The following is a 15,920-nucleotide window of genomic DNA, read 5'->3' on the forward strand; positions in this document are numbered from 1 at the left end:
TATACACACACACATATATATATATATATATATATATATATATATATATATATATATATATATATATATGTGTGTGTGTGTGTGTGTGTGTGTGTGTGTGTGTGTGTATGTACATATACATACATACACACACACAGACACACACATATATATACATTTGCTAAAAAGCGACATTTTGCTAAAAAGTGTTAATTTCCCCTATATATAGAGACTTCTGGGGAGACTTCTGGGGAGACTTCTGGGGAGACTTCTGGGACACGCTGTATTACTTATTTGTAGAACTTATAATAAAGTGTTAGCACTGTTTCTAAAATCCCTAAAAGTTTTGAATCATTTTATATAGATGAACTTTGTTTGATCAAGTGTCAGTGTGTGGGTCAAAGTGTCTTATCAGAAAGGCGAAGTGTGTGTGTGTGTGTGTGTGTGTGTCCTGGGTTAGTGCTATAGACCCTGCCCTCAGTGCTTTATCACTCATTGACGTGTTGGAAGGCGCTCAGCAGCGGGAGGTGCTCATCTCTCTCGCCTCAAGAGGTCATTCTACCTACAGTTTGCCACTTGTTGCAGAAAGCTTCTCGTCCTGCCGACTCAAATCCGATATACTGTATGTATATATAGAAAGAGAGTTATTTCCCCCCCACAACAGGTTTCCTCGCGATCGCAGCAGCTCGATGTTGAAGCAGGACTACAGCGACGTCTGACTTGCAGCTGAAGAGGGACAGTTCTGAGCCAATTCGTTGCCTTTGACGGGGGAAGAAGCATGGTTGACAACACGAGCATAGCAACTAAATCTGCCTTGGTAAGCATCTGATGTGCTCTTTTAGTTTTACCCAAACAAACAAACAAACAAACAAACAACCTACACTGATGATCTAAGCGTGCAGTATGGTTTGCGTTGTTTACTGGAGCTTTGATTAGACTTTGTTGTCAGTTTGTTGTGCTTTTTCAGTAGTCTGATAGATTACAGTCACGTTGCTCGGAGGTCTACAGTAATGTATAGCCTATCAGACCACTGGGAGACTTTTAATAATTAGTTTTAGTAGTGTTTTACATGTCTTATATCTGTTTCAGATCTGTTTACTCTCAGGCATTGGCCTCAGCACACATACAAGCATAGATCTGCAGATTTGCACAACTTTCTGTCCATAATTTGTCCTGTTTTTGCCTAAGAGCCCAAACGTTGCTGTTTGGGACAGTCCTACCTTTCTTTACATATAAATTTCCACAAAAAGGCCACCATTTTTATTGGGGTTATTTATTTTTAGAGAAGTCCTAACTTCGGTGCTATTTTGAGGTTTGCGCGTGCATACAGGAACGTTTTGTATACCTACATGTATTTTTAGTGTTATGGTTCGGACCTGATGTTGTTGATTGCTCCCTGTTTGTGCAGCAAGCCGCCTTTTCGTCTGCAAGCCCGCTGCCGCTGCTGGTGGCGGCTCCCGGTGCACACGGCCACATCTCGGGCGCGCACTCGCATCAACCCCCCGGCGGCGCGGGCATGAAGCTCGAGGCTGTCATGGAGAACCTGCAGAGGCAGCAGGCGGCCCGCTTGGCGCTCGAGGAGAAGCTGCGAAGCCAAGCCGACAAGGACAAGGACATCAGGGCTGTTTTAGAGCAACAGCAGCAGCAACAAGAGCTCGCGTTCCGCCACTACCACGCGTCGGTGCGGGGAGCTCTGGCGGCGCACAGGATGGCTGCAGCCCCGCGCGCCACCGACGACTCGGACGCGGACGACGAGCGCACCGCCCTGGACGACGACGACGAAGACGAGAGAGACATGGAGGAAGAAGACAGCGCGAACGACGGCGACGACTTCGAAGGACCTCTGGCGCACTACGCGCCGCGCCGTGCCGCGCACTCCGGCGAAACCGAGTCGCCGAAAAGCGCGCATGCGCTCTCCAGTGTTCAGGCTCCCTACACGGTGGCCCGGCAGCCCGAGTCTCCGCACGCGCAGCCCCAACACCACGAGTGGACATACGAGGAGCAGTTTAAACAGGTAAGACAGCAGGAACAGTGGCACAGCAAAAGAAAAAGAAAAGCACCAGTTATGCATTATGCATTTAAAGTGTTGGACACACCACAGCACTATAAAAGTGTGTGTTAAATTAGCACTGTGTCAATACTGTAAAATTTAGTGCCATTTGTGTTGATTCAACATTGTGGAATTATACTGGGAGGTTGCTTTGCCTCCTGCATCCTTCACATTTCAGAAAGCTTTAGGGTTCTTTTTTTTGTGGCAAAGTGATTAAATGATTACAACCAAGTCCCTATTGCTTTACCTTATCAAAAACATTTGCATTTACAGTACATTAGCCTACATTCTGTACAAAAAGTTTCATTGTATTTAATCTCTGTTAATGATTAGCCCCTTTCTGCTGATAATTATTCTGCAAATGATAAGAGAAGGCTGTGGGTATTTACACTACATACATGTAGTTGGATACGTGTACTACTAACATCGCAGAGTTCTGCCATGAAATCATGCTGGTGTAGTGCTCCTCTAATCTTCCCCAGAAGATAGCTCAAGTGTGTTCCCTGAGGATAATTTAGATTGATACAACAAGGGCCAAGCTCTTAAGCTAACTCAGATCTATACAGAGTGGGCCTGGATGGACTTTTCATTCTTTATTTATGATAGATCATCCTCAGCCAGGGCTAAATGAGAAATGTACATTAGGGGCTGCATTAGCGTATGCACCGGTGTAATTTAAGCGTAGAAATGAAATTCAAATAAGAGTATTAGCCTTAATTGAGGGTCATATAATGGAACACGAGGCTATAGGATCCCTTCACTCCTTCTTCTTCTTCATCACATGTGAAATCAGCTCTCCATGGAAAACTAATAAGTTTAAGCTAAAGTCTTTTATTACTTTGAGTACTATATTAAAACATATTAAATTATACAACATACAATGCAAGGTTTAAACTTTGAATTTAGCCTAATAAATATGAAGGAAGGTTTGTAATGATCGAATATATTACTCAAATAGCAAGCATTTTATCAAGCATCTTAATTATAGCTGTTTGAAATGCAATAACTTTAAATACTTTTAAATACACTGCACAGCCTCTCCTAACCCATATTTAATTTAACAGAAGTATAATAGATGCAATTTGTGATCAGTTTTAAGATATTGTCACCAATCAGAAACAATGAAAGGATGCCTGTGGCATTTGGCAGACTCAGTGGAGCCGGTATACTGCCTGTTTTTGACATTACACAAGAAAACCAAATTTAAAGGCAATAAATGACACACTGAAATAAGAACAAGATGTGGCTTTAAGGGAAGGGGGGCATTTCGTTGCACACAGTAACCACGTTTCTTATCTTTGCATTTATGACAGGGACTAAAGGCAGCTTGTCTGTTTTGCTTTGCGAGATTAAGCACTGTTTGACTTTTGAGCAGGAGAGACAACACTTCTAAACAAAATACATGCATCACTTAATTCCTTTCTTAATTAATAATAAAGAGTGAATGAATAATAAGGTTTATTTTGTTTAGTAGTATATATGCTGCATATACCGCTATAGTTTTTATGTTTTTTTATGGTTTGACCTTAATATATAAACAGCACTTAAGTAAAAACCTCAAACCATGAGAGAATCAAAGGGCAAGTCACACACTGGGAAAAAAAGCTGCAAAAGTAAAAGTGGAAGTGCCTGTCATATCATAATCTACTGTTTAAAAAAAAGAGTGAGGTGAGTGAAGAAAAAAGAGGTGAGAAGTTGTGTGGAGGTTTTGGCAGGAGTGCAGAAAACCAGAATTGGTGACATTCCAGTCTGGCTCTTGACCAAAAAGGCTGGAATCTCCATCTCTTGCAGTGCGCGTGTGTGTCGGCTAGCGGCCAAGCCATTACGAAATGAGAGCAAACTGCATACTTCGACACAATCCAGCCATACAAATGTGCACGTGTGTGTGTGTGTGTGTGTGTGTGTGTGTGCGTGTCCACAAAGAGGAACACCTACTGCAGATGTTCACATTTACTCACCCGAATGCCTCTCATAAGCCTATAAGTCCAATTTTTATGATTGCCTGATTTATTTTATTTGTATTTATATATTTATATTCAAAATAGCAATGTGAGCACATGGCTAAAAGTGAATACTGGTAAGCCTTATGATTTTTCAGTATGGCGTAATTTGTTCTTTCCTCCCTTTAACTTGGTGACAAGGGTTAACCTGTCAACCTTTAAATCCCATTATAATTGTTCTGCACATAACAAGTGCTCCAGTAAAACAGAATGTGCATCTTCCCCTCCATGAACAGGAAGCTGTTTGATTGCTCAGTTTAACCTGACCTTTGGATTCAGGGCTCAGGTTAGATCTCCCCACTGTCCTTGTCATCCTGATGCCATGTTTTGCAAACACTAAAAACTCACTGAATGGCTTTTTCCCCATAACAAGGCTGTAGAGGGGGCTGGGAATTGATGAAGGGGTGATGGGAAGGCAGCATCGGTGTATGATTTCACTACAGAAGCCTGCAGAGAGGTTTGTGTTTCCCTCTTTTGTTTGCTTTGGCAGATCTGGGCTAGTGACTGGCTTTTCAATTCTGAAAGTGTTAACTCTAAAATCTAGGTAGTATTTGCCGTAAGAGTAATGCAGGTTTATGGATTATTACAGCTACAGTCTTTGTAGCGTGACTGAATGTTCATAAACTGATTTTCATTAGCTTCTTATAAAATGGCCTAACTATCAATCTGAACATTCCCAAAATGCTGTAGCTTTCAATGAACACCTTTCTGAGATGTGAAACAGATTACTCAGTATAAAAGCAGCTGTCAGTGATCTAATTCACACTCTGAGGAACTGAAGATAGTAGCTAAACATTTCTTGGACAAAAAAGGGAAATGAGGCAATTGTGAAATCACTGAAAGGAAGGAGAAGTTCCTTCTTAGGCAGGAAGCCAAAATAGACTTTGTGATTAAACAAACATTGATAACACGCAGGGGTTTCAGAATACCTATCCTTTATTCTGCAGTACAATTTAAAAGGGAAAAAATGTATTCGTTTGTCTGTGTACACCAGAGGTTGATCGGTGGAAGGAGGAAGCTGGCTAGGCCAGTCATAACCCCTGATCCTCTGTATTGTGATACTTTTTTAATAACCAGTTCAAGTATACAAGGATTATATTTGGTTAATGTTTGGTTACTTTTGACATATGCATGCACGGACACACATTACAGAAACTCACAAGAAATTTTTTAATGGAGTCCACTCCAACCCTGTGGCAACCCCTTCTGTTTGATTGTGGAGCTTTGGCCATGCCATAGAGTCCAGAAGTCATTAAGCTGCACAGCATGTGGCCTGAAACATATGCACGGAACAAAAGCCTTTATATCACAAGCAGGTCATGATTTTTTTACCCAGCAGCAGTAGCGCTAATGTCCTGTGGAGTGTCAGCCAGCCGTCCTGACTGTAAGCAGTAGCCACTCATTTGGAATATGTGCCATCAGTTGGAAAATTTAACAGCATTCCTGCTATTTTAGGAAAAATTGCTGCAAGCTTGTTATAAAACAAAAGCCATATTATCTACACTCAGAGTACTTCTGAGCCAGCTTTTTTGAAAACTGGTCTAAGATCAGCAGCTCATTAATAAACACCAAAAGAAATCTTGGTTGTTGCTGGGGGACTGGCCTCTAGTCAGGGTACTTGGTTCTAAAGCTGTGTTTGTCAAAGCCCAGCTCTTCATTCAAGCTCTGTCACTGAAAGTATGCATGGAACTTTTTCACCATAACTCAAGCAAGGAGTGCCAATAAAATGCCTTTGGGGACACAATGTGCCATTGAAGCACTTGTGTTTTGTCAGCAAAGGGTTCCTTATTCATTAAAAACACAGCCTGACTGGCTTGTTTGAACAGCCTTCCTCTGTGTGAGTGTTAGATTTTATTTGTGCTAGCCCAGTATTGCTGAAACTGCCTGAAGTCACTGGGCTGGCCTGGTCAGTTTATGCAATTGTTGTTTGTGATTTCAGAAACTGGCTTACATTTGAAATTGCATGATTTTAAGTTTGCAGCCACTGTTAGTTTGGCAGATAACTTGAATTTTTTTAGTCCTTTTAGACTTTTGTTGATAACACATAAGCGTTTTAGTCATATTTAATTTAGTTGGTTATTGTTAGTTTTAGTTCAGTTTGACAAAAAAACTAGAAAGAAAATTTACCTGATTTTTTTCCATTGTAATTTTTCCTGAATTACTAAAACGACTTTATTTTGTTGACTTTTAGTCAATAAAAACTAGTCTTTTTTCAATTTTTCCAAAGAACAAATGTATTAACTCCCAGACATTGACTTCCCAGACCCTTTCTTCCTCTTTAGAAGAAAAAAAATGGATGAAAAAAGGCTATTCGTCGGCTAAAACATGCAATCATACATCTACGTTTGTGTCTCTTCTTGTGTCTCAGCTTCTTCATAGGGAAGTGGGCACGTTTACTTAATATTACTCTTTTTACTCTTGTTACTCATACTTATTATGTTCCATTCACCTGACACAAGTGAATAAATGTGCCAACTTGACTGAGATTGGTCTGTAAATAGCTAACATTATGTTAGGCTAACAGGCTACTACTACTACTATGAAAAAAAAAAAACAAATTCTAAGGGAATAAAACATTTTTTCACATAAAAACACTGCCCAGAATGGTACTAAACAAGTTAGGAGTATGAAGGTATGTTTATGCATCATTAAAATTAGTATAGCTAATGTTAACATAGCTTTAGTGTAGCCAGCATACCTAAGGTATACTAACATTGTCACATCTTTCTTTTTTTATTAGATGTTTGTTGGTTATTGTTGTTGAGGAAACAGGTCAATATGCGTCATCATAGAGTTTGAGTACTGGACCAAAATTTTGTCAATTTCATCTTTGTTATGAAAAAACGATTGATGAATTTAGTTTACGCCAACAAAATAAAATTAACTCCAACTCAGAAGACTTTTCATGGGCACTAATCTATACGTTTGAATCCACAAATCTTTAATGCCATCTTCATTACCGTTGCTTCAGAATATGTCTGCATGATCTGAAGGGTACCAGTATGGTTTGACTCTTTTCTGAAACCTTTACTGCCATTCCCTGGTCTGGTTAATGGTCTGGAGTGCTTTTCTAACACATGTGCAGATCCCTACCCCAATTCTGAGAATGAGGTGTGATACTGAGCCGTGTGAAGGCCACATGGCATCGTTATCCAGAGTTTAACAGTAGCTGCGTGGTTTCCCCTAACCTGGTGTCAAGGGATTACAAATCTGTTGCTTTGAATTGAGGGTTGTGGAGCTTGATTGCGTGTTGGTCCTGAAAACATGTCATTAGGCATGCAACTATTTAAAGTTAGAGGTGTTTTGGCCACTAGCAGTCAAAGTAATATACAAATGCAGTGGGAGGTCAGGTGATATATTGCTTTGACTTGAGTAGACTTATGAATGCCTTTTACATAAAGCCAGTGTGCTATGGATATTATGGGTTAGTCTTGGCCAGTTTTGAAAGTTGCCATGCTCATTTGTCTGATAGTCTGCAAACATTATATTTTGGGGAACATACACATACAGGTCCAACAACCTAATAGTTTGCTTTGAAATACATAAGATGTAGTTGCCAGATTGCACGTCAGCTAACCTTTGGCTGTATTTACATGGAATGACAATGGCAAAATTATAGCTCAACATTTTTGAACCATGTAACACCCCTGAAGAAGGTTTTATGTCATCATTGTAGGACATGTATTATTACAGTCTCACCCATACTGCCTGCTAATGCCATGTATTTATGTTAGCTAAAGTATGTGGCCTTCAAATGCACATACAATAAAATGTGCACATACAACACAACGGATTTTATTCCACACCAGTCTCTTCCAGCTACTGGAGTGAAATCTCTGTGATAATCCCAGTATTACTATCCTGGAAGATAATCAATATCTGAATTTGCATGTGAAGTTCTGTAATCCCTATAGTTTTTCCTTTGTTAGGGTTAGTAATACCAAGAATGGCCTTATTATTACTTTTCAAACAGTGTGGTTCAATCCAAAAGTATCCATATCCATGTCAAATATGTGTGCCCATTTCCCATTAAATAACAAGTATAAGTAGGAGGACTTATTTGGTATAATGGGATGGTGATTATTGATACATACAAACAGCTACACTTTTGCTGTTAGTAGTAATAAACTAATTAAGCAAATGATTGAAATCAAATTAACAGAATTCAGATTTTCATGTAGTTTTCAGTCATTCCGAGCTTATAAATGCCAATAAGCTACCTGACGTCATATTAAATTGCTTGATTTTCCCATGATATAAATAAAAACATTCCTATGCCTACAGTAGAGATACAGGAGGGATCTCAGGTCGCATGTCATCAGTCTCGCTCCATATGGCCCTGCATGTCAGCGTTAATTACAGGAAGGAATGGTAACATAAGATAGCCAGGAATCAAGCATGGAGTATCCAGGCTGAGGGGCAGCATCAGATATTCACATCTCCAGGATTAGCTTCCTCAGCCACCCCCACACAAACACACACCAATTTATTGAGTTACAGCAGCCTGATTGGTTTGCGGGGGCCGTAGGCACCGGAACAACATCAAGAGTGGGAGGGTGGGATGTGGGGGGAATGGGTTCACGTTGACCATAATTAACAAATATTTGTTCTCAGTTGTCAAAATCTTAATCTTAATTAACAGCCACTAAAACTTGGACATACTGGATATATTTTTTAATGGAACTGCAGCTCTTATTCAGCTTGTATAATTGGATAAATTAGGAACATACATTCAATGGATGGTCTGTGACAGATTAAAATCTCAAAATAATCCATAACGGGTTCTCATAAATGTCCAAATTTGCACGTCCATGCTCTTGTTAGCAAACCAAACTGGTGAAGTCATTATGTGTCACAATTAATGACTGGTCTGCATTAATATGAGCAAAATCTATCTAAGTCAATATTATTTATTTTTGGAGTTTGCTAATCTACATTTTGCCAAAACACTTATAGTTAACTGAATGGAAGGTATCTGAGTGGTCAGAATATTAACATTGCATGCTAGCATTTTCACAGCCTGCAACATCCAAGGCATGAATATAGTCAAATGTAGTGTAATCAACTGTGAATTGTGTGGATTTTAACCTTGAATGCATATCTACCAGAGCATTGACTGTGGTGCACAGGGGCCGTCCGGTGTAACATAAGTGAATTACCTCGCTGCTAATGTCACTAACAGAGGAGGTCTGTTTGTTTTGATGATTGAGTGGCCTGCTAATTCAGTTTAGCAACTGATCCCTTTGCACTGGAGAAGAGAGAGATGGAAAAAAAGGAACTGAGGGGAAGAGGAAAAAGAAAAGCAACTGTCATAATTTTTGCATCAGAATGCATTTTTATGGTACAATTACACACAATATAACCATATAAAAGTATATAAAATGCATTTAACCACTTTTATGTTGAGATTGTTCTTTTTTATCTGCTCTTTAATGGACTTTCTGTGATGTTACACAGAAATGATTGTGTATATATTGTGTGTAAGGCTCAAATGTGGATGCTCTGTGAGTAAACACCACTTGCCATGATTTCAACTGTGCCCTTGACATGTGTTCAGTCAGGAAAAGACAGCCAGCCTGGAAGCGAGGCGAGTAATTCAAGTGTTCCTTTCCGTGGTGGTGGTGGTGGCTCCTCGTCTCTGATTCAGGAGGTTAGTAAAATCCCCCGTCACGCTCCCCGTTTCTGTCACTTGAGTCTCACTCACACCCCACCCCCTGCTTTACAATGAGAAACGTTTTACTAGTCTTACTAGTTGTAGCCATCTAACATAGTGACAGTCAAGAGAACTAACAACAGCCTTCCTCCTGCTTATCCTCATCAAATCCTGAAAAATATAGAGTATAGAATAAATAAATAAATGAATAGGTTAGAATTAATCTCTGCATGATGATATTATTAAAGCTGTTTTAATGTAACATTTAATTATTTAATTCAAACTCCATTGTTACAAAGACACATCAAGTTGCTCAGGTGTCATCCTTCAGAGACCATCCAAATCCAGGACCCAGACATCATGAATTACTGCAGCTCATCTGCCTCAAGCATGTCTTACTTACTTAGTTCTCAGCCCGCATGAAGGTGAGAGGGCCCGCTTTGTTTTTAATGGCCTCTGATGAATTCAGGGGTCAATTAGAGTCTGGATTCCACAGCCATGTGATACCACTCCCCCTACCTTGACAAAAGAATTCTCAATCCCAGTCTCCACTTTTGTCCCACAGGCAATTGCCAGGCAAAGTCGTATCTCGTTTCAGTTCTCCCTAAAAACCTTAGAACATTCTCTTGCCATGGAACTAATTGACTTTTGTTTAGCTCAAAACGAGGATACACTAACACCCACATGCTAAAAGACTTGTGTGTCAGGGGGAAGGCAGCGCTATTTCCCAGCAGAGAAACAGGCCACGGTTAATAGGCTATACTGGAAGCTGGAGGCTGTTTGTTTAACGGATTTTCACCCCTGCACCCCATTCCTCTCCCGCAGCTGTACAAATGATTTATCAGGCCTGATGGGAACAATGAAGCATTTTGAATGAAAACTAAAGTTACCTTCTGATGGCTGAAAATGTCTCATTATTTACACACTTGAACAACAACACAGGAAAGGAACAGAGTCAGAAATGTATTTTACACTTACACTTATACCCACATCTCCGTTTGTTGAGTCTTCCTGTGGATAAAATTTCTCAACTACATGTCCAGAGAGGCTGCAAAGTTCAATACTTCTGACCTGATACTACAGTTGCATTGCAAACATACATGTCATACATCCCGTCTGCAAAAACAAAGTGAGCAAACTTATTTTAGAAACTAGAAACAAAATTACTCTTGTTTGTGCCAAGACATTATGTCTCATTATGTATGATATTTTAAATCCAAAGCCATACACTATACAGACAAGATCAACACTTTTATATGATTTTATGTTATATATTTGAATATAAATCCTCCGTGAAGCTACATTAATTGCCCATTTTATTAGGAACATCTACCAGTGTGACCGGAATAGACTCCAGATCCACCCCAACCCCGACCAGATTAAAACACTTACTGAAGATGAATGAATGAATCTACCATATAGGTCAAGTTGTATGTGCATAATTACTGACTGTATCTCTGCTGTTGCTACAAACAATTTATCAACCCAACTGTACCACTTCTATCACTGTAGGACCACTGACATGGTTCAAAAAAATCCCAGTATCCCTGCTCCACCTGATACACTTGTACCAGTGCGCTAAAAATAGTCAACCACTCAAATAATATGTGATCAGACGAAATCCATGGAAACAATATTACATGGCAACTGGACTAAAGTCAATAATTGTAGATCCATAAAGTGTCATATATTGTAGATTTGTTTGATACAATGCCATTACCTGTAGCTGTACCTAGTAAACTTTATAAAGTGGTCACTGAATGCTAAAAGCTGTAATGTTCAATTCTGGCAGAAGACTAGGTAGCTACTAAAAATAAATAACTAAAGATTTCATCCAGTCCATTTAGTCTATACTCCCGAGTATCTGATTTAGTTAAAATAATAGTAATAGCAATGATTCTGTTAGTTATATGGTTGGTTAGCTAATGGTAACTTCTCTTACCGGATGTCTTGAACCTTTGCGATCAATGTTTCTCTCATTCAAATTAACTTATATACTAAACTAGTTGGCTGTTAGCAAGATTCTGTGACCTAATGATAGCACACACTTGGATTAATTGGGTTAGAACCCATATCCGTGGACATCTTAGTGGTAAAACAGTCACTTCTGGTTGCCACCGACCTCGAATACGGGCAAGGAAGCAATTAGTCAATTTAGATTGAAGTCCACACAAAATCAATACAAACCAGATACAGCTCCTAATCTGGTACATCCTCAGCCAGTCAAGCCATGGCAGTTCCTCACTTTATTTTTGTCCATCTGTCTGCTTAAAAACAGGAAAATACATTGGAGAACAAGGAGCAAGGTCTGTCAGTTCTTCAATAAAGTCTGTCAGTAAATGACTTCAGTCCCAATTAAAAGAAGTCTACAAGAATTTGACTACTGTCCAGGATAAATATTTTAGACATTTCAGTTAAGCATGATTAATTATGCTTCTAAAAAGCAGCCAGTCCTAACCACAGAGGAAATCTCCTAGAATGAGGCCTAATGATGTTAAATAGAATTTTGACAAGGTAATGGATTTGTTTTCGTACCCCAATTCCACTGTTATACCCTCAATGCCTGTGACAAACCTTTAGCAGGAAAAGGATTACAAGGGAGCTGAAGGATCAATATTGACCCTTTTTGGGAGGGCGAAAAAACAGAAAAGCGAGAAAAATCCAGTGGAGCCCTATATAGTTTGAGAGCAAGTCAGCACTTCTACACAGGATTGGGGTTGTTCGTGGCATCAGATGGAGCATAAGGCTAGTTCACTTGAGCTGGCCCCTCTTTAGGGGGTGATCGCAGACCAATAAAACTTTATAACAGATAGCAGAGAGGAAGTCATTTGTAGAGGAACCCCACTGAACAATTAAGAGCCCTGGTACTTTTAGGCATGGGCAAGAATGTATATTTTTATGTGGCCTGAGGTGAGACTCGGTCACATTAATGGTTTGATTAAAGGACAGGTGTAAAGTATGTGTAAGACAGCCGAACAAAATTACACAACTGCATCTAACACTAATGAAAAAACAAGGACGCTCCTGCGCCTTTAAGATGACAGAGTAACATGATCCTTTTTAATCAGCATTTGCTTCTGTGAAATCTAACATGGGCTTGCTGACACTTTGTTTCTGTTTAGCATTAGCAGAATCTGATGCCCTTTGACCTACTTGAAGCCCCCTCCCCCGCTTCCACTTCGCCATAAAACAGCGTTCGCAGCTCATAGATTCCATACTAGGTCAGAGATCATTAAAAAGATCAAAGAAGTTGGGGGCGGGTGGGCAAAAAAATCACTGGTGGTGCACGGCAGTCATTGGTGGAGTGGAGGGAATCTACAATGATGATATAAGTTAAGATACTTTTTAAAAAGAGATGTTAGGATTTTGCCCGTGTTTAGTGTTGTGGGTGGGTGGGGCACACTGCTAATGTCATTTATAATTTGAGCTACCTATATTTCCGTTTGGCTACAGTACGCATGTTAGCCAGCAGCCGTATGGTTTGACTGCTGAAATGTTGTTGCGCTCTCAGATAACCTGGACTCATGTTCTCATCTTTAATTATTCAACACCAGAGCCATAAAACTCTTATTTAACAGCTTTCTCAGCCAAACATATATGCGAAAATACGATTTGACTCATAAAAGGACTCAACCATGTTAGTTGAGTACATGAACATTACATTTTAACGTGATCATGGGCTTTTGTGGTTACCTGGAACATAACATTCATAATATATAACCACACGTGTATTACTCAATCTATAAATAATAGATATATCCTACAGATAGTGTGAACTTCAGCTCGAAAGGTCAACGTGTAATGCCTTATATGGTTTCCCCGTCCACACATTATACTAACGAACTTCACTGCTTTATTGCAGAGCAGCACTTTCGTTGAATAGGTGTTACATACTCCGTGAAAGGAAAACCATGTACTTAAGTGAATTAAGCTTCTCCTTTTTGGTTAAACAAGATGTGCTAGTTCTAAAGCTGTGATAACACTGGCTTTTAGTGCTAATACAAGATTCAAAAAAAAACAATGATCATTCGTTTTTTTGAAGTTTTTCTGTTACAGCTCTCCAAAACCAGTCTTGTTTATGTAACACCTGATTTTTAATGCACCGGAGTCTGTGCAGTGTTTTAACCAACAACAAGGGGAAGTGCCTTCATTTGGGTGTGGGCCCTGAGCGGATTAGATGACAATCACAGGGTTCTTCTTTTTTGATGGAACGTGAATAGAGGCCCTGGTGGAGGTATACATTGCCATGATATCTTCACCATCTGCTTACACAATACTGGTCAGACCCGTCCTCCTGCAGGAAGGAAATGGCAACCCCCCATCTCCCCCTCCTCACCCCCATCCCCAACTGATGATGTGGCAGTCTGAGTCATAAATTTAATAGCCTGCACTCTCCGCCTTTTTCCTCGCCACTCCTTCCTCATTGCCTCATCCTTTCTTCACCCCCTCCCCAGGATTGCTGACCTCTTTCCTTCAATTATTTGGCATCCTGATTTTTTCGTGTGTCACTCCAATTTGAGTAGTGTAACAGAAAGTGGGCACAAGGGACACATTTGTCGACCGAGCCGCAGTCTCCCACATTTATGTTATGATATGTAGATTTTTCCTCCTTGTGGATTGTTTTTGTGTTCGGCTACACAAGGAGAGAATTGATGAGATGGATCCACTGATTTCCTGTCATTTAATGCCTTGTCGCCATGGGTCTGCTGATTTATGAGTTGATTTATAATCATCTATTACATAAATTAGGTTATCATAATGAAGTTAGAACTCGTGCAGTGATGGTGGGGGGCCATTATAGGAGAAATGGCTGTGTGTGTATTTGGAAAACTAGATTGCTATCTACATTGAATTTCAGATACCTAAAAAGGCATTTTTTAAAATAATTCAAACATGGCAAACACAAACGCTCGAACGCAACATACTTTATATGGGCAAGAAATATTTACTATAGCCACTGGAAAAAAGCAGCTATAGACATTGTGACAGAAACAAACTGGCAGTGAGAGGAGAGATGAGAGAATGTCAGAACAGATTAAGTTGTTTACTTCTGTACAGAAAAATAATGAGGCTTTCTCCTCTTACATTCTTCCACTTATAAGTTTGTACTCACTGTTAATAAAGTTTAAACATAGAATTTAAGTAGTAACAGTTCAAATATCCACTGTAGATATTGGTTTTTACATTTCCTATTTTTCTGCCATATTGTTACCTTGTTTCAATGTTGCACAATATTTTGCACATTTTAAAAACATTGCCAATACGATATTTGTTGTTATGTATCCTTTATTTTCTACTGCAGCACCTGTGAGAATGTGCGCACTAAAATTCCATTGTACAGTGAAGCTTGTGCATATAACACTAAAGTTATGAAATCTTGAATTTAGTTGTTATAAGGATCTGGAGATTGACATACAGTTGCTATAAATTAAATCTCTTCATCTTTATTTTGTATTAAGGGCGAGCAAACCTTTGCACTCGATGGTATAGGTTAGACAACGGGAAATGTCTTTGTGCAATTATATAAACAAGAAAGAACTGCATCAAATAACCTCGCCTAATAAGTCTGCTCATACAGGCATGGTAACCATCTCGAGTCCTGCTGTCAAAGGCCATAAAAGGCGACTTCACACAGGAGCCAGATTGTTGATATGTCACAATGGCTCCTCCTCTGTATATGCACATCCTCACACACAGCTTACATTTAACGTCCTGATTCTCCAGGCAGTCACCATTAACCTTCCTTCAATAGCCTTACTCCAGACATCTGTGTATATTTTTTTAGTGACATGGAACGTGACAAATGTGGCATTATTCATTTAAAAAAATATTAGCTGATTTAATAAATAATTTACATATCTTGGTAATACGAAGGTGGATCATCTGAAATCAATGATTTGAAAATCCACTCAAATCGTTACTATCAGGCCAGTCGATGCTATCTACAGGATGGACATATTTGAACTAATCACCTATGTATTTGAACTAATCATCTGATGGAGGAAATCATTATTGGCATATTGTACATTGCAGGGCTGAAGACCACAACCTCTTGGAAAATTGATTGTTGTTGGTTTTTTTTTTTTGGTTTTTTTTTGGTTTTTTTTTTTTTTTTTGAGAAAAATCTTCTGCAACTTTGGTCTGCCACTCAGATTGACTGTGTTCGTACCCAAGAGAGCAACTGGAAAGAAAAGAGCAGCTAATGACTAATCCAGTCTCCTCCTGTATTTTCCACATT

At 39.5% G+C, this 15,920-nt stretch overlaps 1 protein-coding gene across 3 annotated transcripts in view; it reads left to right on the forward strand.

The window, feature by feature from the left end:
• The first annotated feature begins 474 nt into the window (after window positions 1–474).
• Window positions 475–15,920, forward strand: part of arid3c (AT rich interactive domain 3C (BRIGHT-like)) — a 62,315-nt gene continuing 46,869 nt past the window's right edge. For 2 of the 3 annotated variants that reach the window (XM_026931378.3, XM_034299116.2), the window contains exons 1-3: window positions 475–796; window positions 1,388–1,993; window positions 9,587–9,679. In XM_026931378.3, coding sequence (XP_026787179.1) covers window positions 758–796; window positions 1,388–1,993; window positions 9,587–9,679 — 738 coding nt within the window. In that variant the 5' untranslated portion in view covers window positions 475–757. The remainder of the gene's footprint in view (window positions 797–1,387; window positions 1,994–9,586; window positions 9,680–15,920) is intronic. The other variant, XM_026931379.3, reaches the window with a different exon arrangement.

This window comes from Pangasianodon hypophthalmus, chromosome 24 (assembly GCF_027358585.1).
Source record: "Pangasianodon hypophthalmus isolate fPanHyp1 chromosome 24, fPanHyp1.pri, whole genome shotgun sequence".
Classification (NCBI taxonomy): Eukaryota; Metazoa; Chordata; class Actinopteri; order Siluriformes; family Pangasiidae; genus Pangasianodon; species Pangasianodon hypophthalmus.